General features: G+C 41.7%; 1 protein-coding gene and 2 long non-coding RNA genes across 4 annotated transcripts; 1 reads left to right on the forward strand and 2 right to left on the reverse strand.

The window, feature by feature from the left end:
- Nucleotides 1-1436: 1436 nt before the first annotated feature.
- On the reverse strand, nt 1437-11980 carry LOC125245327. 2 transcript variants are annotated; one of them, XR_007179490.1, is made up of 6 exons: nt 6773-11980; nt 6620-6670; nt 6499-6543; nt 6349-6413; nt 4435-6270; nt 1437-4315 (listed from the first exon to the last, which is right to left on the reverse strand). It is a non-coding gene; the product is annotated as an uncharacterized LOC125245327 (long non-coding RNA). The 2 variants fall into 2 exon arrangements; XR_007179488.1 differs by having other exon boundaries at nt 1437-6270.
- A 973-nt stretch (nt 11981-12953) lies between these two features.
- Nucleotides 12954-14926, reverse strand: LOC125244979 (N-lysine methyltransferase KMT5A-A-like). Its single transcript, XM_048155379.1, has 3 exons — nt 14275-14926; nt 13956-14186; nt 12954-13847 (listed from the first exon to the last, which is right to left on the reverse strand). The coding sequence occupies exons 1-3, from the start codon at nt 14339-14341 to the stop codon at nt 13498-13500; spliced, it is 648 nt and encodes a 215-aa protein (XP_048011336.1). The 5' UTR covers nt 14342-14926; the 3' UTR covers nt 12954-13497.
- A 4958-nt stretch (nt 14927-19884) lies between these two features.
- LOC125245298 lies at nt 19885-24073 on the forward strand. The gene is made up of 3 exons (XR_007179473.1): nt 19885-22098; nt 22317-22428; nt 23953-24073. It is a non-coding gene; the product is annotated as an uncharacterized LOC125245298 (long non-coding RNA).
- Nucleotides 24074-24218: the final 145 nt, after the last annotated feature.

Genomic DNA, 24218 nt, shown 5'->3' on the forward strand with positions numbered 1-24218 from the left:
AACGTTACAACCCAAAGTAAAAAGCTGAAGAAACCCTAAACGTTAACGGAAAAGACCCGCGAACCCGAGTGACTGAGGGAGAGACAGACAGAGAGCTCATCTGTATGTGTGTAGGGGAGGGGCGCTGTGACTAGCCTATCACAGAACGCTGACACAATCAGCTACCCAATGATGATTTTCATTCAATCCGAGCACAGATATTGACTCGTATTACTCGTATAATACTCGTACTCGGCAGAAGTGCTTTATCCGTACCGGATACTCGTTTCAGCCGAGTATCCGGCTCGTCTCTAATGTATATACATATGTAACGACTGAGTCAAATCAGACAGTTTTTGTATTAGTTTAACCAGTACTTGTTTTAAGCTAACTCTGGGGTCTGGCTTCCATCCCCCGAGAAGTTCTCAGTTACAAGTTTTATTGCACCAAAGAATGCCGTATGGAGAGCAGAGAAGAGACACACAAAAACATACATCTTTCCTGCATTATCCACACATAACACAGACTCTCTGGCATCAATGTATAGACAGGCTGGTCTATAAATGAACCAGGAAATGGTATCCATTATTACCGTTGCTGTATTACAATCATTGTATTCACGTATGTATGTGTATGTTTTATGATACATTGAAGGTAACTTCAATTATGCCATGTTTAGTGTCCATGCGTTCGTAACGAGAAGATTTAAATGCTTGTGTATGCAGTATGTCCATACCTGTGCAGCACATTAGTATTTCAAGAATCTTTAATAGTTCTTCATCAAAAACTCTGCCTAGTCGCAAAAGCCTCGACAAGGGGGTGCGTGGTCACCCGGAAATACAGCACCTTCATTGGCTGCATCAACCTTTAGAGGTTGGACTTTGACCAGAGGTTAAAAGCTAGAGAGCAATGACACTCCCACTCTTTCCTTGCTTCTGGAAGCACCGAACAGACGTCTCCTTGCTAAAGGCCTCTCTAGGCCAGGCCTGCAAGGCCTGCTGGCCTCGGCCTACAAAGTAGCCATGTGCTCAACATCCAACATAGAAAAGACTACTTCAGACAAAATCCTCGAGATCTCTCCTCAACCTGGCGATCTGACGCTCCTCAGCCTAAAGGCATATTGCAAGTATCCTACATTTTAACACTAAACAGTGATTTAGTATTAATTTGTAAGACTTACCTTTGCCATTGCTGAAGAAACTGATGATTCCTTTCCAGATTGTCTTTGACTTTTCCTATAGCTCTAGTAACAGTACCTCCTCCGGTTCAACCCTATCATTACTCATTCTTACCTACAGTATGTATGTGTGTGACCTTTGTGTATGTTATGTGTTTGTTAGTTTAGTTATGTGTTTGTGAGTTAGTTAATAAAGACTGTGCACAATACATGTTTGGTTCTGACTCCGTCTGCTAATAAATTGCCTCTTAAGTGATTTAGTAACACGGTACAATAAGAATGTTATTTTTCCAGAACCTGGAAATGAACATTTCTTAGAATTAATAAACGATCAACACTAAGTGTTCACTGGATGAACAGGTTCATTGATTGTAATATTAATCTTAATGTAGCTACATCCAGTTAATCTGATTAACAGATTTACATATTCATAATTAATCATAATAATGAGTTATGAATAATTATTAATATTTCCCCTTTGAGTTAATTCGCTACATACATATAAGAGTTAGAAGTGTTAAGAGTGTAAAAACCTCACTTTTGTTAGATTTGTCTTAATCACACATAATATCTTATGCTCAATTCTCATGAAAAGCAAAACAGAGTTAATTTCCTTAAACCTTTGTTTAACAGAACAGGTGTATAGGCGGCCATTCACTGTTGTCCAAAATGTATCAGGATGGATTAGTATTTGCAACACACTACACATGAGTTGTGGTCAAATGCAGTTCTGACTTCATCCGAACATGATTTGAGTGACTGGATTAAAAAAAACAATGTGTTGGATCGCATTTACACCAATATTTAGCGCTGTTGATTTATGATTGGATCACCCAAAACAGACTGAATCAGATGTATAATTTCAACAAAAGGCACTTGGATCAGTCTCATACCTGAAATATGACAATCCATGCGTAACCTATGTTGTCAAAGTTTATCACTCCTTTATGTGGGTTGGTGTGTCCTGTATGACAACGGGTGTAGTATTGGTTCCAGTTCACACAGAGCCCCATTGCAGAGGCACTGCCATTGACCAACAGCTCTGCACTCAGTCCCAGAGCCTGATGGTGCAGTGCGTCATCTTTATCTAGACAGCACTCCTGCCGCCCCCCTCTCCCCCTCTCAGTGTCATATTTTCACCTTTCATTTCCATCAAAGCAAATTTAATTTGTAAAAAAATCAGGATATCAAGGGAAAAAAAACAAAAAAAAACAGTGTCAATGAATACATAACGTATCCACCTCAAGCAAGCATATACATTTTTATGCACATTTTGGGGTTTCAATCTATCATTTTCAATGCAATATTTTAAGATTTACATTAAAACTTGTGAATATCATGAAAACAGCTTTTTGTGTGTGTGTGTTTGAGAGAACAAAACCGAAATAGTAAAAATTACTCATAGTAACTGAAATGCAATAAAATGTAATAAATTAAGGTGTAAAGCAAGGTGACAAAGCATTCTTACAAACTAGTTTGCCAGCAAATGCCGGCAACTGCCTTTTCTTCGGGTTTGCTGAGATGAAATGTGGTTAAAAATGGCTAAATGGCTATACAGTTAACAAAATGGCTAAATTTAGCTAAATGGCTGACAATGCTTATAGTACTTAATAGTAGATGGTTTTTAGATATACTTATAAAGTAATAAATTATGTTAAGTTTCAATAATCGGTTACATTTCAATGCTTACATTATGGTTGTGTAAGTAACATTTGAAGCCAAATTAAAATACAAGTTCTGAAAACTTGTATGCAAAAGCTAAAGAAATTTCTTATATAAAGACGTTCCTTGTAATATATTAAACTAAAACAGTGTAGTATTTGTTCTTTCAAACCCAATAAAAGCATTTAAGTAATTCTTCCTCAACTAAAAGGGAAAGAGAGTGTACATTTTAAAAAAGACTGTAAGAGAATGTACAAAGCAGAAGAAAATCAGATGTTCTCTCAAGAGACTATGTCCTTTCAAAACACTTCATCATCCTCTGACTGTAGCGCCAGCCCATAAAATTTACTTGCTGCAAGACAATAAACGAGAATCAGACCTCAGCTGAGGTTTTACCCAGACATGTGATTCTTTATCCCACACAAATGTGTACAAACAAACGCACAGGGTGTCTCACACACTGCCATGAACCGTGAGTCCTTTCAGATCCAATCATACAGCAGTAAGAGGCAGGCAGACCACGGCTGGCACCGTAACCTCAGCTAGACACCCACTCATGAATATGGACGCCAATCTGAGTTTTAATCAACTGGAGCCATCGACTGGGTGGAACCACATTTGCATTTTTAGTGGCAGGTAGACAGTAAAAACAAGAAGATGAGAGGAGAGATTAAAAACAAAGATACAAGTGAGAAGATGAGTGAAAGGAAGACTAGCTTATGACAAGGATAACATGAAATTTAATGAATAATTTGTTTATTGGTACCAAATGTCCACGTGATCCCAAAATATCCATTGATTACATCAAGTATCTCTTCTTGGAGAGAAAGCACATTTGAAATACAAGTCCAATCCAATGATGGAGTGATTAAGCTCTCTGAAATGCATCTTCTAGAAGATCCGGCCTCCTAAATTCAATCTCTTTATCCTTGTAAACCGTAACTGTCATCCAAATAAACCCACAGTTTGGATTCTCTGCCTATTTTTGCAATTAAATCACCATTGAAAGCGTACATTCAGTCCTCTGTCTTTCTCTCAATGGATAGAGTTTCTCAGAGAACATCTGCCCAGTGAAAGAGTATAAATGAGATCTAGAGTCCACATCATAAAAAGAGACCAGACCCTCCTCATAATCCACAAACATGCCAACTTTCTCAGGTTTCACGCTCTGAGACAAAACTACAATTGGATTATCACCAAAGATATATGTATCCTCATCAACCTGGCACATTATCCAGCATCCATCCTCAGGATTTGGGATATCCTTCATGCTAAATGATTCTCTGGCCACTCCTAAACCCCACTCAGTCTTTCCCTTCACCTGCACCTCATAGTAAAATCTCCCTGAACTGAATCCCTCCTTTGCCAGAACATGAGAATCATCCAATCTCTTTGGGTTTTCTGTGTACTCCTGCTTAATGTCTCCTTCACTGACTTGTTTTCTATCGTCAGACAGGATGAGATATGGAGATGCTGTATCAGGATCCAGAGTCACATCTACTGAGAGAGATCCAACATTATCAGTCAACTTCATAAACATTTTCAGTAATAATTCAGATTATATACAAAGTATTGTAAGTGTATGTTTGAAGAAAATGGTGTCAATCACACTGTACCTGCATACTTCTGAACCCACTTCAACCCTGTGGACACAATGCACTAGTGCAATCCATGGACCTGTAGCTGTTGTGATGTTTCACTATATGAAATGACAACGTACCCTCCGCTGCATTCACAGCATCCTCTGATTTCCCGGGTCTCACATAGAACTCCGTCAACTTTTTTGAACTACTCTCACCTCGCACAGCTTTTTTATGTTTTTCCGTGTCCATGTGAGCTTTGAGAACACTGGCACCCCCACTGGACACCGAAACATATGTGCCAGGTTTGCACACAGTGCACGCAGCCTCCCACTTGTCCCGACCGGGAGAGAAAGTGGGGAATTTCTTCTGTAGCTCATCAGTAAATATGCACTTGCGCTTCGGCATGCTACATTGCTGTCTGCTCGCTCCTTGAGTATAAACAGCGCCACCCCCACGGCAGCCTATCAGGGATTACGTCACATGCAGCACCGCAGGTGCAGAATGCCCTAGTGCCGGTCAATTTAATGCCCCAGTAAAAAACAATGAAAACCAGGACATTTTCATCACTTTATAAAAAAAACCAGGACGGCCAGGACAGGGCGTGAAAACAGGACATGTCCTGGGAAATAAAGACGTTTGGTCACCCTAACATAGATTCCGTTTGGGGTTCAGGTCCGACGAGTCTGCAGGGCAATCAAACACAGTGACTCTTTGGTCATTAAACCAGGTATTGGTACTTTTGGCAGTGTGAGCAGGTTCCAATTTCTGAAATTCTGGATGTTTCAGTTTATTTTTTATTAATTTGCAAAAACTTCTACAATTCCGGTATTTTGCTGTCACTATGGGGTACCGAGTGTAGACTAAGAAAAAAAGAAATTAACAAATGTCTCTAGGAGACAAAAGGTGAAACATTGACCACGTTTACATGCACCTTCATAATGCGATTATAATGGGATTTTAGCAATATTGCGATTATACTTTACCTCATGTAAACACAATACTTAATAATGTGATTAAGCTCGAAATCGCATCAGCTATAATCGTATTAAAACAGGTGAGGTACGATGTTTTTAATCACAGTATGCGGCCATGTAAACACTTTAATCGCACTAACTGAAGTGCGCGTGTGTTTGTCACGCACCTTAAGTGTGTATTCATTTTAAACTTGACATTAGTTTAGTTTAGAAGTTTTCCCTGAACTCTTTCAACACGACTCACTGTCAGAAGTCTGCCTTCATCCAGAAACAGCTCAGATAACGTGACAGCAGTGTATAAAACTGTTACGGGCACCGACATAATATTTCTGTCTTCATCACGGCACAGAATAACAAAATACGTCCATAAGAACCCGTTTGTTATTTAACGTACGTAAATAAAAACTGGACAGTATATGAGTTCATCATTTGTGCTCTGCATTGGGCTATGTGTGAATAATCAGAAAATAAAAACTGCATGTAGGAGTGAAGAGGCTTGCTCCAGTCATGTAAACATCTTACTGCGATTAACTCCTTACTCTGATCATTGGAAAGAATCGCATTATTGGTGTACATCTGACCCACTTGACTTGAACTGTTTGTTACGATCTTCTATTTTTGAATATATCACGTGATGTAACATATAAATCTATATAATGTTTCAGTTTCAAGTTTTACATTTAATTCAGTAATTCACACACTTTTCCACAATATTCACATTTTTTGAGACCTACCTATATAGAATGCATATGTAAAAATGGTTGTCTGGTTAGTTTGGCCATACCTTGACATTTGGGGTCGATAAATCCTATAAATAGGTGGTAGGGTGCCTGCCATCAGCTGTTCTGCCTCCTCTGTCCAGAAGGCAAAGCGCTGCCCGAAGTTCTGCCCATGCCTATTCAAAAGTATGGTACTTTTAATGTAGCATAATTGTAAAGCAGAGTAATGTTTTACTGCTTGAAATGTGTCCTACCTTGCGATCGAGAATTTCTCCAGAATCTGGAGACACCACCACTTCCGAATAGATGGTATGTCAGTCTATAATACACATGTAATATTGGAGTCTTGCATTGTTAAAAAACAAACATTCTTGGATACATACATTCCATGAATTACAACTTACATCCAAAAAGTGAAACATGGCACCAGTACAGATGTAGAGGGCATACTGTTAAAGAGAAAAATAATGATTACGGAGATTTAGGACAAACAGGAAAAAATGAGTAGAAATTGTATTAGTTTACCATAAGCATGAATATCCCACAGCTCTGTCCATCTGACTGAACTGGAAATGGCTGAAAAGTAATATAGAGTTACTCAGATGTGATGTTGACAACCATATACAGGTGTTCGCTGAGCAAAATGAAATGGCAAAATTACATCGTAAGCAAAGTTACATCAAAATCTTTGCCCGTCTTCTCCACCCACGGTCCATCAGCCACTGCTCCTGCAAGTTGTGTGGAAAAAAAACTATGCAAAACTGAATCCATAGAACAAGGTTTTTTCCTCAGTCCTAAAGCCAGAGAACAAGGCTTTTACTCAAACCTAAAGCCAGAGAACAAGGCTTTGCCTGAACAGGATATCATTCCATTTCACTCAGTTTGATCTGTATTTGTTAAGGCTGTTACACAGTGTCATCAGATTGAAGATTTTCAGAGTGCTCTTCAGACTTAACTGGATGAAAATAAATAAATAAATAAATAAATAAATAAAATAATTAGGAAACGCCCCTATCATGTATTAACTTTAATTCCCATAGTAGCATGTAACTACATGCACTTTCTGTTCTCTGTGTTAGCCTTAATTGGTCACAGGTCAAACCTTGCTAATGTCCTCTGCTTATGCGTTTCAAACCTAAATATGGTTCGGTATTTCTCATCCCCAAACCCATTTGGACATGAGTCCAGAAAAATAGCCTCCTTCTTAGCAACTAATAATACCTGTGAAGAACATACCCTATTAATGTCAGCTATAGGGGCACCAACTGGTTTAAAAATAGAGGAAAAACTAAAAAACAATGTAACTGTACACAAAGCTTGTAGTGGCTTGCTGTTTGTGACTAGATCCTCCCAAGGAGATAAAATGGGAAGAGGTGGAGGTGGTGGAGGTGGATGAGGAGGTGGAGGGAAAAGAGGAAGATTGGGGCCCTGCTGGACCCACTCGTCAGCGGAGGAGGTGTGCTCACTGTCCTGAAGAACAACACAACTCAACACACTGTCAAACTGCACATCATATAATAGTCGCAGTGTAAATGCACATGCACAAAGCTCAACTTACTGTACAGCTTATGAGTTCAGTGGGTGCGGTCTAGAAATAAAGGCAATTTTTAAAAAGTATTTTATTATCCTTTTATTTTATGCAGCATTTTTTTTTTTACTTACACTACTGAACCCAGGACTGTCCACGCCACTGTCCGGCAAATGCATCTCTGTGGATGTAATTATTTTAAAAATGTATTTAGTTATTTACAACTAACTACAGGTGTGAACATTCGAAAGTAAATTATGACCTAATGAACGCAAGTGGGAAAAAAAAAAAAAAATTATTCACTGGGGTATAAAGTTTGTTTATTGTTGAATCATGTTAACATGTAAATGAAGAACTGCAGTTATGGATATCCGTTTGGCCTACAGACTCTCTGATGTACCAACACTACAAGAGATTCTTGGAAACTTTACAACTGGTTTGATTCATCATCCTATACGCTCCTCTCCAGCAGACAGCAAAGGTCTAAAAGTACCATTTTTTTAAATATTTCTCTCTCTTTCTCCTTCATTAGCAATTACAAATATTTAAAAATGCATGCATTCATGTGCATCTTTAGTTGATGATTTGAAAGAATAATTAACAAATGAGGCAGCAACTGAATGTATCACAGTCCATGCAATTATTACTCCTACTGTTGTCAAACTGAAATTACATCAGTAAGAAATTATGTTTACCTGTCGTGTCATCCATCTGGTGTGGGCGTGACTTGGCTTCCCCGAGAGACAGGACCTACATAAACAAACACTTCCGCGTCCTTAATCAGAAGGTAATGTGACAGCCTACTGAGCTACATAGCTCAAGCTCATTCACGGTGGCAACTTATGCTGCGAAACTAACCCTCGTCCGGAGCAGGCTAACTGTCAGGCTAAAAAAGCTGAGCTCCTCTAACACTGACCAATAGGAACGCATTGATATCACTGCACTGACTCTCTCATTTACAATTATTTGACGTTATCAGTCCAAAAATAAAAGTATACAAAAAAAATGCAACTTAACTAAATCAAAATACAGGATGAAGCCAACTGTTACGGTAGCTGGTATACTAAGCACACGATGAGGAGATAGAATCAGAATAAGTCTTTACTTGGAAGGAAACAGGAATCCACAGAAACATACACAAACGTAGTACAAACAATACCGGACAACACAAGACTAGAAACACAGGGTTAAAATACAAGGGCTAACAAGCAGGGTGATAAGGAACAGCTGGGTGTGATGATTATGTGATCAGTTGCTATGGTGACAAACTGATGGCGGGAAATAGAACAACAACAAGTCCAAAAAGGGGTCCAAAAGGGAGTGCACGTGACATATCGCCCCCTCCCGGAAAGGCGCGTCCTCGTGCCGTGGAGAGGGGAAGACGAAGATGAGATGGCTGCGATGGTGTAGGAGGCAGTTCAGGAGGAGGACGGTTACCCGGGAGGAGGCGAGGTGCAGAAGTCCAGGGAGGTGCAGGTGATGGTGACCAGGGAGATGCAAGTGATGGAGTCCAGAGGGGAGCCTTGAACAGAGGAAGTAGCAAAACCATCCAGTACACAGCCAAGACTGCGCCCCATGGCTGCGTCGCGCCCCAGGCTCCTCACGTCCAGGAGGAGGCTCCCAGCAGTCCCGAGGTGGAACCCTACCACTGAGAGGAGATGGGGAAACTGAGGGACTGACGGGAGACAGTGACGACTGGATAGCAGGCGTGGCTGGGGACAGAGGAGGGGTTTGGAGTGTGCTAAACAGTTCTTCAGAAAATGAAAGAGTCCCAAAAAAATTTTGAAGAGGTGGTGAGAGGGAGGCTGGGAGGGGCCAGAGACTGTAGTACAACAGTTTGCATAGTCACCTCTTCTAAATCAGAAAAAATGTCTCCAGTGTTGACCAAAAACTCACTCTCAGTGGCAGGGGGTTGGGTGGGGCTCACTTTAATACCCTCGTAATCCACTAAGATTCCCTCGGCGATGGATGGTACAGCCGGCTCGCACACCTGGTCAGTCCTGCGTTGCTCAGGATCCGTGGCGATGTCCCGCTCGGTCGCTCTCGTAGGCGCTGACTCGAACGTCGCGGCAAAGTCCTCTTCGTGGTCTGCGGTGGGCTCATGCTACCGATCCTCGCAGTCAGGGTGTTGATGCCTGTGCACTGGAGTAGGAGTGGGACTGGCGTCATTGGAGAAATCCACGGTCATTGAAGATCCACATATCTCCAGCACCCACTCCACATAATCCCGGAAGCTCCCTCGAGGTCCTTCCCCGGACAGCAGCACTTTGGTGGCGGTGTTGAGGCCGGCATACAGGAAGTTGCAAAGGCTGCTGTCCGGGAAATGTGTTGATGGAGCAAGAAACAAAAAATTGTCCAAATGTGCCTCGAGGGAGCGGTCCTTCTGCTCAAGGCATAATAACAGAAATGCGGGTGTGTACATGGTGACGGGAACGGAGAGTGAAACACGAAAAACACTGCGACGGAAAACAACAAACACACGCCGCAAACTGTATAACTGTTTTGGTCCGGTATTCTGTTACGGTAGCTGGTATACTAAGCACACGACGAGGAGATAGAATCAGAATAAGTCTTTACTTGGAAGGAAACAGGAATTCACAGGAACATACACCAACGTAGTACAAACAATACCGGACAACACAAGACTAGAAACACAGGGTTAAAATACAAGGGCTAACAAGCAGGGTGATAAGGAACAGCTGGGTGTGATGATTATGTGATCAGTTGCTATGGTGACAAACTGGTGGCGGGAAATAGAACAACAAGTCCAAAAAGGGGTCCAAAAGGGAGTGCACGTGACACCAACTGTATTTTATGTATTGTGCCCAAGATTTAATGAATTTGGGTTTTTTTGTAAATTTGAATTTAAAATCACTAAATTAAAATGAAAATAAATAATAAAAACAGACTATATTTTATATGATAAGAGGAATGCCATATGTTGTCAATCATTGCATACTCACTAAATGATGTTTTATAAACGTAGTTCAGGAGGAACAAGTCAAATAAGATACCCAATCATTACAACATCTTAATCATTACGTCATCTCAACCAGCTGTCAACAATCTGTAATCAACATATCTACCCAATCGGCATGAGTTCAGGCCTGTATATAATCACAGTCAAACTCACCCAAGGATCCTCGACAGTTTCCAGAATTTGGTCCCGCCCTAAGTTCCTAACATGTCCGAAGTCGCGTCCGATGAAGAATCTTTCATCCTCGAGGAATCTTTGCCACAATCCTCTGGCCTTAAGAACAATTTTTCTCCAATCCAATGGCATTATTTCGGAGGGGCGTCAGCCCAAACAAACGGGTCCCTGCATGCCAAAACGCCGAGGCCTGTCACCACGTCCGAATCATCCGCGATATCCTTCTGTGTATTTCCATACTCTGGCCCATTCAATCATTACTGTCATAGAAAAATGACAATAAGGCAACCGAGCACCAAGCTCGAGTCTCGGGCAATGCCGCCTCTTCCCGCGACGGAACGGGCCTTCTTCCAGCGCCAGGCCGCCGCAGCAGGCCTTCAGTAAACCCGGAGCCGAGCCGCGCCGCAGCGCAGATCCAGTTCCCAGCCGGCTCACATTCTCCACTCCATTGGCTCAACCCCGCAAGAAGCACAGTTTAAATCCTTCTCGTCTTCTTTCCTGGATTTTCAGTCATTCCATCTGGATCAATGTTGGTCGGGGGATTGTTTCTGTGACTTGCCGTTATAAATTACTGTGCCGCTTCCTTGCGGTTAAACACGCAAACAGTGGCTCATATATCACGTTCAGTTCGCACGCTGAATCACTATGAAACTCGGAACTTACTGTCATCGCTGTTCTGCGATTTATCAACAAATAACGGGTATAGCCCCACTGTGATCCTCTGGTCACCCAGGCTTATTAACCAAAGTAGTATTTTTCTTATTCAGAAAAATAAACTAGATCGGGGAATAAGTGAGGGGACTCCACCTCATTAAAGGCACTCAAGTCTCGACCATGCATCTAGAGCGCCAGACGACGCGCAGGGTTGCCATGGCAACGCGCGCTGTCAGCCGGCAGCTCGACGGCACACGCCGCGCTGAACGCTCAAGCCCTTACGAGAAAGGCGAAACAAACAACGCGCCGACGTGGGCATATTCTCATAAGAGAATATGAACCACCCACAAACACAGTCTCAGCACGCTAAGCAGACATGAGAGAAAGTGATTGTGGCCGTCAGTGAGGATAGGAAACGACCGCCTCCAGAAACGCACAGACAGAATGACGTCTTGAAAAAGATAAGAGCTCCTGTGAAGCTCTTTTAGAAGGGGAAGAGTCAGCTCTCTCGTGCTGAAGCACACAGGGAGTGACGCGATGTGTTCAGGTACACCACTCCCCGAACACACCGGGAGGAACCGGCCCAAATCGCAACAGACAACTGCGTTTTATATGGGAATTCAGTTGCTGTTAAAACAGCAGTTGAGAGCTTAAGCTCAGGCTCCCCGGGAAGCTCGCGACCTCGCTGTTGTGCCTTAACGCCAACACAAACAGACGCTGAATCTCCAAGGCTGTTTAGTTTCACTCTTGTGAAGTCTGAAGCTGGACACCAACTGTTGGCTCCGAAGCGAAAGACAGAGTGCGATTGCATCTGCTTCCTATTTATATATTATTTATTATTTTATTTATTTATATAAAATATCGCACGCCAATTCCATTGGCTTGTTTTAGTTCACTCGAAGCTGATAGAGCTCTCTAGCGATATCCCAATTCGTCGGTCACTACTGACGTACGTCGAACGTGACCGACTGAAAGGGAACTTATTTTAAGCACCTGATAGCTTTATAGGACTGTTTCTAAGGTTGACAGATTTTATTGATGTTAAGTAAAATATTACTGCAAATGCATAAGAAAAAGTACTGCAATATTAAATAAAGTGAAATTTAAAAGTAGAAATAGCCACGCGATGTAAAAAGGATTGAATGGACCACTTTAACGCTTCTTCTCTTTCCTGTTTATAATCTGCGTCTTTAAAGGCGCTCTAAGCGATTCAGACCGGAGTAACTTCCTGTTGACGTTCGAAGTGTTGTCAAACAAAACAGAGGATAGCTAGACCCTCCCTCCTACTCCTCCTGGCCCTCCCGTCCATGCTTCCTGAAACAGTCATGAACGCGCATTTAAAATGTAAGTAGCTTGCATATTGACACTGCTTTTCGGTTATTGGCTGGAGCATGTTTATTATGTTAAGTGGTCCAGGCTGCACCAGTTTGTTTTTATTACAGTTTTCGGAGCTTGTGGCGACTACAGAGACCACGTTTTTTTACAGTGTGTTCAGGGGACAGGCAGCTAGCGCATAGTGAGGAGATGTTTGCTGTACGTGACAAAAAAAAAATTGGGCCTAAAAACGCGTCAAATCGCTTAGAGCGCCTTTAACATAAGGTCAGAGACGAGCGCTCATGTGTCACATGACTAAGTCTTTGCTGCCCTCTGGTGGACAACATGAGACCCTGACTATAGGGTAAGTCTGCAGAAAGTATTGGGCTTTGCCAAAAATACTCTGGAAGCCAATTAAAAATCTTATTATAATTGATTAATGATTTTGCCAAAATGCAGTCTTTGGCCAAAACTGCAGTGAAATAATGGTATTCAGTGCTCTATAAAAGTTTTCATATTATTTTTACACATTATTAAATGGAAGTTGATTACTTAACAGTAAAGTAAGGAAGCACACATGCTGAGATGCATTGAAAGCGAATGACCCACTTTATTTCGTATTTACAGTATGCAATGCAACACTCTTTCTTTGTTTTATTTTTGATACAGTATTTACATTCATGCATTGGGGAAATGTATTTGTGTGACAAGGAGATGTTGAAAAGAAGGGCTACATGATGCCAGCTCTGCGCCAAGTCAGTCATCAAGCCAAGAAAGATCCCACCCTTCTCCTTGGAATGATGATCTGCGAACCCCGTAATCCCACAGGAGCTCCTCACTGACGGCAATGTCCCACAGAGCGAAGAAGAGAACGCATTCCCTGGGACCATCCAGAAATTTTAAAGAAACTCTCTGAGGCCGCACATTGTTTTTGTTGCGGGAATGGTTCATCCTCCTCCCATAAGTCTTGCCATTAAAGAAAAACAGGTATGACGGCTCCCCGGTGAGGGTCTCCAGCCTCCGCTCCCCTTCCTGCTTGGAGACCACTTCACCGTGGTAGTCACACACTACCTGGTTCCTCTTGAACTCCATGGTGGCAGTGACCCCTGCACAAAGGTAAATGAAATTGCTATTGAGCAAACTGCTTCACTCTTTACATAATTAAAATAAGATTCCAGTTGTATTCAAAAAGTGGGAAGTCAAAGCTGACACACCTTTACCTTTCCACTCAAAGCTCTTAATGGCCAGCCCTTTTGAATTCTGCTGGACCACGGAGGCAATGATCACAGGATCATTCTCTGCAGCCAATGACTCATGGCAGGGCACCCACGCCAGCAGAACACTGTCCACGGAGGGCATGTTGGAAGTCCACGCATTCTCCTTGGCAATGGCACGCTGGATGTGAGATGCCAGGGGATTTTGGCTGGTCCTGCCAGTTGACTGCTCTGGGGAACAGGACTTGGGTGAGTTTTAACCAAACATAGCTCACTTAAAGTAGACCATAATGTGATTGGCACCATTGTAAGCACTTACCGAGAATATACTGTACCCGCAGCTTGTACTGAAGCCTCCTCCAGTAGTGGTAGTAGCTGTGGTCCATAAATCCTGCCTTTGCTGCCCTTGTTGGAGGCTTGATGTGGAATACCGCCGTTACAGTTGTGGAGTATGAAAATAGTGCTAAAACAAATGGCTTTAAACCACATAGTATGTCCTTGGCTGACACAGTAACCAGACTTTCTGTAGTCAATCCCTCAGTCAATTGTTCAGGTGGATCCAGCTAAATGGCTTTGGAAAAGTGCTGCGGTATGAAATGCACGATATTAACACATGACATTGTACGCTTGGCCCCTAGAAATGCCCTTCATGGGAAAATGAATTTGTTCCTATGTGGGCTATCCAGCAAAAGTGCTTGGACTTTGTTTACGCTAAATTGCTTTTTCTTTCCTCAGATGAAAAAAGCGAGCATTAGAAAATGAATAAATAATTATATTACTAATAATAATGAGTCTCTTCCACCAAAGTGATTTTAGATAGCATATTACAAAATTTTTATTTTGTTTTATAGGTAAAGAACAATATTTTTTGGAACATTAGAGTAGGTCCTCAATCCAGGCAAGCCGCCCAAACATAAGTCTCCAGGGTGGATGGCTGAACACAGGATTTGTGGTACCGGCGCAGGCAGCAAAGACAGCTAATCTGNTTGTTGTAAGTTAAATGAGTCTTTGTAGGAATGCACAAATCCTCACAGAAACTGATATATGAAGTTACAGTCTCTGTGAGTTCGTCCAGATCGGTGGCAGCAGCTTCAAAAACACTCCAATCAGTCCATTCGAAACAGGCTTGTAAAGCCCGCTCTGTTTCAGTGGTCCATCTCTTTACAGTCTTTGCTACAGGTTTAGCTGATTTCAGTTTCTGCCTGTAGGTCGGTATGAGATAAACTAGACAGTGGTCAGAGAGCCCCAAAGCTGCCCGTGGGACAGAGTGATATGCATCCTTTATTGCTGTGTAACAATGGTCGAGTATATTACTGTCTCTGGTGGGACAAGTAACATGCTGTCTGTATTTGGGCAGTTCACGTGAGAGAATTGCTTTATTAAAGTCCCCGAGAATAATTAAAACAGAGTCTGGGTGCTGTTGCTCGCTCTCTGTGATCATATCAGCGAGTAACTGTAAAGCCGAGCTCACGTGTGCTTGCGGAGGAAAGTAGACGCTCACCAGAATGAACGAGCAAAACTCCCATAGCGAATAGAACTGTTTGCAGTTAATGAAGAGTGTTTCAAGATCGGGAAAGCACATCTTCTTTAACACAGTTACATCTGAACACCACCTTTCGTTGATGTAGAAGCACATCCCGCCACCGCGCGATTTCCCCGTTGATTCTGCATCGCGATCTGATCTAAAAAGCTGAAAGCCCGGCAGACTTAACACGCTGTCCGGAATGGCGTCGTTCAGCCAGGTTTCCGTGAAGCACAGAGCAGCCGAGTTCAAAAAATCCTTATTTGTCCGGGAGAGCAGAAGGAGTTTGTCCGTTTTGTTGGGCAGAGAGCACAGATTCGCCAGATGGATGCTAGGCAGCGGCGTTCTTAATCCGCGCTGTCTGAGCTTCACGAGGGCGCCGGCGCGCTACCCCGGTCTGCGCGTCCTGAAGCGTCTAAACAGCGCTGCTGCTCCGCCGACTACAACATTCAACAAAATGTCTGAATAATCGAAATCCGGTAAAAGATTTTGTGGTGTGTACTGCCGAATGTTCAGCAGTTCATACCTGGTAAAACTGATGGTGTTTGAAAAACAGAAAACAGGAAAAACTAACAAAAACAGAACAAACACTGAAGAGCTAAGCACTGTGGCTGCCATGCGCGGCACCATCTTGAGGGATTATATTGTATTGTTAGTACAGAAATGTGCCACAAAACCGAAATTGTTTGCCCCCTGGTGGCCACTATTTTTCATTCTATTTAGCGGTTCTTAACCGGAACATTTGAAATGGCTAACATAATTAAATTGTTGCGTGAGTCGCAGATTCGTGGGATTGGTTTAAAACTTGTGGGCGAAAGTTGGTGGGAAAATAAAGAGGAGGGAAACAATCTTAAGTTTCTTAAGGGCAAGTCTTCCAGGAGGCAGTGATGAGGCCGTGATCCCCGTCCTCCGGTATTATAGATATTGAAGCTTTGAAAGACGTTAAGACGTTGTCTTCACAGAACTTATGTTGGTTGTGCGTTGGAGGACCTCCGCAACGTGACGGCGATGGTCGGCCAGGCTCCGGGAATATATGAGGATATCATCGATGTAGACGATCACTGACTTATGCAGGAACTCCCGGAGCACCTCATGCATAAAATCCTGGAATACAGAGGGGGCCTTGACAAGTCCATACGGCATGACGCAGTACTCGTAGTGTCCAGTAAGGTATCACAAAGGCTGTCTTCCATTCGTCCCCCTCACGTATCCGGATGAGGTTGTAAGCGCTGCGGAGGTCCAGCTTGGTGAACACAGTGGCGCCGCGAAGGTGTTCCAGCGCTGATGGGACGAGAGGAAGGGGGTATCTGAACTTGACTGTAATCTTGTTAAGGGCCCGGTAATCAATGCAAGGCCGCAAGCCTCCGTCCTTCTTGGCAACGAAGAAAAAGCTGGAAGCAGCAGGGGAAGTAGACGGGAGGATGTAACCTTGTGAGAGCACCTCAGTGATGTATTCCTCCATGGCCTTCTCCTCCGGGATGGACAGGGAATATATTTTTCCCCTGGGCACTGGCTCTTTGAGGTCGATGGCGCAGTCCCATGGCCAATGGGGAGGCAGCTTGGAAGCCTTTGTTGGACAGAAAACGTCACTGAAGTGGGAGTAACAGTCAGGTATATCAACAGATCTTTTTTCTACTGGACTTTCAATGGATGTGACACGAAACTTGGAACTTCTTAGATCAAGGAGTCTTCAGGACAGGACTAGGAATTCGACGAGGAACTTGACTTGGAACTTGACTTGGAACTTGGAAATTTTATGGAAAACATCCAAAGAAACAGTTATTACCCCACTTCAGGACGTCTCCTGTCCGCCAGGAGATGTTCGGGTCATGCTGCTCCAACCATGGGCGCCCCAGAATCACATCAGATGTTGAATCCTCCAGAACCAGCAAATGAATTTCCTCTTTATGCAGAACGCCAATCTTCAACCGTAGAGGACCCACCATGTGACGCACCTGGCAGAGGGGACGGCCAGTTACTGCATGGATTTGGTAAACTTTCAGTGACTGGATGGTCTTGAGGCTGAGCTGGCTCCAGAGGGCTCCAGAGATGAAATTTCCAGCTGACCCAGAGTCGATGAAGGCATTGACTGGAAGGAAAATGTCAGCAGCAGTAAGGTTTGCGATAATAGTGAGTGGATTTTGATGATTTAACATAGGTAGTATGACACTCACCATAGATCGCACTGGACGAGTGGGGCTTTCAGCTCTGAAATGCCCAGGATGACCACAATATAAACAAAGACCCTGAGTCAGCCTCCTCTGTCGCTCAGTGGGAGGAAGACGTGATTTGTCTATTTGCATCTCCATGCTGGCTGGTTCTGGGCAACTGACGGATTCAGGCTGGCGGAGGAAAGATGGAGATGACTGCTGGTTTTGGTGCTCTTTGATGCACAGCTGCATACGAGTGGCGCATCTGATTGACAGTTGGATGAACTTCTCGAGCCCAATGCAGCGAGATGCAACCGCAACCGGGGGTCCAAACCCTGATGATACCTGGAGATAAGGGCTTGTTCGTTCCACCCACTTGCTGCCGCTTGCGTTCTAAACTGTAAAGCATAATCAGAAACAGATAAAACGCCTTGCTTCAAACTGCACAGACTTTCACCCAAGGAAGAATCCCATGAAGGTTTTCTGAATAATTTTTTGAAGTGATTAATAAACTTTGGAAGTGATTGTACGACAGGACTGTTCTGAGTCCATAATGGTTCTGCCCAGCGGAGTGCTTTACCGTCCAGTTGTTGGATGATGAAAGCCACTTTAGCCTTGTCGTCAGGGTACAGGTGCGGTTGCATCTCCAAAACCAGCGAGCATTGCAGGATGAATCCGTTGCAATCCTCCGCCGAGCCAGAGAAGGGCGCTGGTTTGGCCATGGGACTGGCGATAACGGTGGGAGAAGAAGCGTTGACGTGGAATGCGGAAGTGCTCACTGGTGGTGCTAGTGTACTGTTGAGAGTGCGACGAAGTGCTGTTATCAAGTCCTGAAATGGATCGGGAGTGCTCATCGTGGTTGCTCAGTGGTGTGGTCCAGTCTTCTGTTACAGTACACAGGAGGTCGGAGACACAGGTAAAGGTTATGGTATTTATTAGACAACCAGAGCAGTAGCGGGTGAGTATTTCAGAATGCGGTTTCCAGACAGAGCAGAAAACAAGACAGTAATACTTGACTTGATCTTCACACCAGAATCCGAGTTTACACAAAGACTCTCACGGAGGACTGGAGAACATGGAGGATCTAGGAGACACACTGGAGACAGGTAAGGAGTCCGTAAGGTAAGCATTCAGGTAAGTATGCGTTAACGAGACCGGACAATGACTGAGTGACTGTGAGTGTCTTTTGTAGTGCTGCTGATTGTGCTGGTGATGGATGTCAGGTGCGTGTGATCAGTATTCTGGTGAAGGAGTGCGACGTGATTGGCTGGGTGCAGAGCCTGGTGTGTCTGTGACAGAAACATAGTTATGCACACTAGTGTACCGTTTTGGTTTAGTTTATTTAAAAAACAAAGCAAGTTGCATCCTATACCATAACTGTCCAGTGACAGTGGTCGTTTATGATACCAATTACATAGTGGTACACTGACAAGTCAATCTGAAAATACAAGAGATTTTTTTTAGAATTCAAAGCTTTTGCAGCCTTATATTAATGACACTGAATAGACCAACCTTCCGCTTTGTTGAATGGCCTTTCCAGACGCTGGCCATTTCATAACTGTCAATATAAAAGGCGCGCTCTGCTGACCGAGCATTACATTTCTTGATCTCAAGGTGCATGAATGCATTGATGACCTGCTGACAACGAGGTTTACATGAAAGTGCATACATGTTGTGTTTATTGTGCATAACAACAAAGTAAAAAATAAAAAATGTTTGGTTGTGTACCTCACTCTCGAGCTCCTCACCAGGAGAAGTTTTATGTATGTCAGAAAAGAAGATTTTGTAGGGCCCTATTTTTGAAAGCAGCACATAAATCTTCCTTCCTCCCCATGCATCTGTAATGCCTGTATTAAAAGACATATTAACCCTTTGAGCGGTACGGTCCCACATATGGGATTTTTATTTCAGTGCCCCTGGGCGTACGGTCCCTCATATGGGATTTCGAACGTTCAGCGACGTCACATAAATGCCAGATTCAAACTGTGCTTTCGCGCTTTGGCTGCGAGATGGACGTGCGCAGCTCTTGTCATATATCACAACTATGCAGTATTTTCAGCCACATAATGTTTCTTTTAAGGTTTCATACATTTAAATACACATAAGCACCATTAAAACAATACATTTAGAGTTTATAAAATACACACTGATGTCAGACATCAGTGGAAGCAGCAATAACAGTGAATTCAAATATAATTTGCCAACATCTATTCATATCAGACACACATAATAGGCCTAAGTAACTATAAAGTTTACTCTATTATTCTTCCAGTTCACCAGCCACTTACTTGCATATATTTCGGGAGAAACTGATGAATTCACCTGCTGTAAATCCGACTGACAACTATATATGAGCATATATATATAAAAAAGACTTGCGGACTTGTGTTCCGTTTGCAGATGCTATTACTGGTATAAAAGTAAAAAGAAAAAATATATGTAATTACTATATATAATATTTTTTTTTAAATGCTGTGTACATATTTACCGATTAAGGTGAATTAAAATGCAGCTTATTAATGAGCAAAACGTTCGGATGTAAACGCACTATTTACGCGTGGCTGGGAGCAGGTGTAGATTTCTTTTGTACCAACTAACATTTGGAAAATACGAACATTTTAATGAATCCGAAAATTTACGCCAGAACCTCTTTACACACGATTTACACAAATTCGTTCTGCTCGTGTTTCATGAATGAGACCCAATGAGACTACAATAAATTTTAAACGTGGCTTTTACATCCTTGTAATAATAAAACCTTCACAATCATCGGGACGAAGGAGGCGGGAACCGGCGGACAATCAAATGTCATTTTAATAATTCCAAAATAAACAAAACAGCGCACCATCCCCTCACGGACGACTGATGCGCACAAATAAAAAGCAAAACACAAATAAAATCCCAGGCCTGGTCCTCTCTCGTCCTTCACGGTCGTCGCTCCAGTTTTATATCCTTCCATCTCCTACGTTGGACTCGAGACCGGCGGTGGGGCGCAGGTGTCACTGATTTCCCAATCATTCCGCCGGCCTCACTCCTTGTTCCCACGTCCCTCGGCCCGCCCCACTCGCCACAATCCTAATTATGCTATTAATGAAACGGTTGACTCGAATACATTTAAAAAAAAAAAACATTATAGGTTAAATTTTGGCGAGAGTTTATCCTCTAATGTGGCATGGATTTAAAATGCCCTAAAGGAACCAAAGCATCAATCTTGAGTTCTCTCTGTAAATCATTCCCAGTGTGAGGGGCATGGTAGACGATAGTTTTTTTTTAAATAAATCGTTTTATTTGCTTTTTTTATTATTGAGAATATAGTGATCCTAGTTTTTTTTAAATTCAAATGTGCTGACAAAGTTTGTAACAGAACTAGTTCAACACAACCACAAACAATTACATAGCAACCTAAAGATAATTAAACAACTTCACAAAATAACTTCAAATGCTTTTTAGAGTGATGCATCACTTTTGTGATATAAGCATTTAAAATGCTAAATGGCTTGGGACAAATGACTTGTAGTGCATCTGTTTACCACTATTACCGTATTTTACGGACTATTAGTCACAGTTTTTTTACTTGTCTGGCTGGTCTATTCTATATTGGCACTCGGGGAAACACTCATTTTAACTATTTGTAAATATCAATGAACATATTTAAACATCTAAGTTGTAAGTAGACAAGCATAAAATTATAACCATGCCTTTGGTGACCAGTAAAGTGTTTATTTAAAGGGCCTTGAAATATAAGTGCGACTTATACTCCGGTGCGACTTATAGTCTGGAAAATACGGTATGTAGTTTTATATCACATTGCAAGGCCTTTCACTGTCGGTCAATCTTTTTGTCTTTTTTGCTATTACCAGTATTTATCTTTACAGAATCCACTGTGCCCTTGAGACAAAAGAAGATTGTGTTTGACAAGATAATGCTGTTGTCTCGTTTAAAAGAAGAAAAGACTATTCTCATTAAAGAGATGAAACAACACTGGCAGTTCCTGGCTGGTGTCTCCAAGACATTAGGTGATGATATAAAGTTGGTCAGAGGTGACTTGAAAGAAGGGAGTAAGTATTCATTACTGTCTCTGAGATACTGTATAATTTGACAGGTTTGTGGAGTAAACACTAACAGGTCTTTCTTTTTCATGCCATTTGGTCTAAAAAAAAATACATGCATATACATGCAATATATGCATAAAATTACTTAAGATATATGTAGCCATATTCAATGAATGAGCTAATGACTGGTATTAATGCTGATACATTAACCTAGCAAAGATCATCAGGACAGAAATATGGACATTGTATGTGTCTGTAAAAAGCTGCAGTAGGATACATTTGCCCCTAACCAATCTTAAAACGTTTTAAGTCTGTCCTACTAACATGTCTGTGGAGGCATACGAGGGACTGTGCTGCATTATGTTGGCAAGATTGAGTGACCTACAACATCAAATGAGTGAGGTGAAGTCAAAATATAGGTGGGTGCTCATGTTCGGTCCCTGTCTTGTACTGTACCTTGTAAAATAGCTTAATCTTTCTTTGTAGACATACTTTTGATATTGCATTGTGTGAAAGTTACAAAGTAAAATATTTAGTTACTAAAATGATGGTGTCATTTTATGAGCTCAACAGGACTGAGAAAGTGAGGATGCAAGATATTTATCATTTCATTTAACCTGTGTTCACTTTATCACAGGCAGATTGTGGTGGATCCAAGTGTTCTCTCAATTGATGAGGAAGATGGAGAAGCAGTTTGTGAGGAATTTCCTTACCTCCATGATGACATTGATTCATCCGATGAAGACTGAGTAAGGATAAATAATGTACTAGATCACTAACCATAAACTCTGCAACCTTCTCCTAATGCTCAGGTACTTTCCTACTAGCTCCTGGTTGACAAAAGTTGTGATTAACAATACTCAGCAGTCAGTACTTTTTTTTTTATTTCCTAAGGAGTCTATTAGAGCTTCTGCCTGTTCATTGTATATGCCATTTGCGCTACATTTGACTTGGACAATTACGCCCAGTGTTAATTTACTACTAAGGTAGTTGCCTTGTCACTTTATTCACCCACTTCTTCTACCTCTCTGTTTGATTGTGCTGCAATAATTGTACATATACCTACACCTTTACTGTGTTGCCCTCTCATCCTGTATCTTATCTGTATTTCTTTCTTTTTCTATCCCTCCGTGCAATTAATGTGTAATTTTGTGTAATTTCATGTGTAACTTCTTTGTCATCCTGCACCTTTTGCTTTATCTTGGCCAGGTCGCCATTTCTATTGAGAATGTGCTCTTTAAAAGCTCACCTGGTTAAATAAAAAGAAGTAGGGGTGTAACGGTTTGAGATGTTCACAGTATGATAACTTTTAGAAAAAAGATCACGGTATTACGGTCTCACAGTATTAGTAAAAATATAATTGGTTGCAAACTTTGGCATAAGATAGTGAAGCACACTCCCGCTGGGCTCTGGAGTAGTGAAAACGTCTCAGGGCAGTTTCACACCTAAAAGTCCGGACTAACATTTGTGTTTTAGTACATTTTATACATTTGACATTATACATACATTTTTTGGTTTCACAGTAATTTTGCTAGCACACTAGTCCTTGCATTTTCCAGCAGGACAATGACAAACCACAGTCTGCTTGGATTAAAAACTCACCAGAGGACATGTATAATAGAATGGGCAAAAGTGTTCTTGCTAAACTGAACCAACTGGCATCTTTACTTCCCAAAAGCTTATTAAATGTTATTTAAAAAAAAAAGGTGATGTTACATAAAACAGTGGTAAACAGTCGCAAATATTTTGACTGTGTTGCAGTCATCAGATTTAAATTTAGTGTATATTTTCTAAAATAAATGAAATACTCAAAGACGTTATTTGTTAATAATGTGTTTTCAGTATAGTACAGAGTGAACAGAATTTTTTTTTTTTTTTGCATTTTCAATACTGTCAACTTTTTCAAAATCTGGTTGTACTTTTATAGTGCAATACTTGGTTATGTTTTCTTTCTCGGTTGATACAAATCTTTGTAGTAGAATAATAAAACAAAAGTAGCAGAATACATCTATATAATGCTAAAGAAATATGAATATGTACAAATTACTGTGGTAAGAATGCACTGAATTCAAAATTGTATACACAGTGCTATTGGATTTTATGGCTTTTATACACAGATGGCACTGTGCAGATTTAGCAGCACTGAAATAGTTTATATCAGCTGTGAAAATTGCATTGAATATGCAGTGGATAGGAAATAGGATAGTGAATAAGACAAGATTAAAACAGTTGCTGCATTTTCTCATATGATTTCTTACTCTCTTTTGAAACAGTGGGACCAAATGGAAGAACAGTTGGGAGCCTTTGTCCTGCCTTTGAGATGTTGGAGTTAGCACCAGTTTGGAGTTTGTCATTGTAATTTTAATCAGTGCAAATAAAAAAGAATATCATTCATTTGTTCATTTTCCATTTTTTAATGGAGCGTAATATGGTTCATTTTACTGGACATTTACTCTGTATAGCCATTAATAAATATATCTTTGTGCATAAGTGTTGAGGTCATAATATAAGTATCAAAAGAACAAAGGCCTGTATACTG

Source organism: Megalobrama amblycephala, linkage group LG1 (assembly GCF_018812025.1).
Source record: "Megalobrama amblycephala isolate DHTTF-2021 linkage group LG1, ASM1881202v1, whole genome shotgun sequence".
Classification (NCBI taxonomy): domain Eukaryota; kingdom Metazoa; phylum Chordata; class Actinopteri; order Cypriniformes; family Xenocyprididae; genus Megalobrama; species Megalobrama amblycephala.

Coding starts and splice junctions, on each gene's coding strand:
- LOC125244979 (XM_048155379.1), bottom strand. CDS start 14,341: ATGGACCACAGCTACTACCACTACTGGAGGAGGCTTCAGTACAAGCTG. Junction 14,187..14,274: donor GCGGGTACAGTATATTCTCG/GTAAGTGCTTAC, acceptor CCTGTTCCCCAG/AGCAGTCAACTGGCAGGACC. Junction 13,848..13,955: donor CTTTGAGTGGAAAGGTAAAG/GTGTGTCAGCTT, acceptor ACCTTTGTGCAG/GGGTCACTGCCACCATGGAG.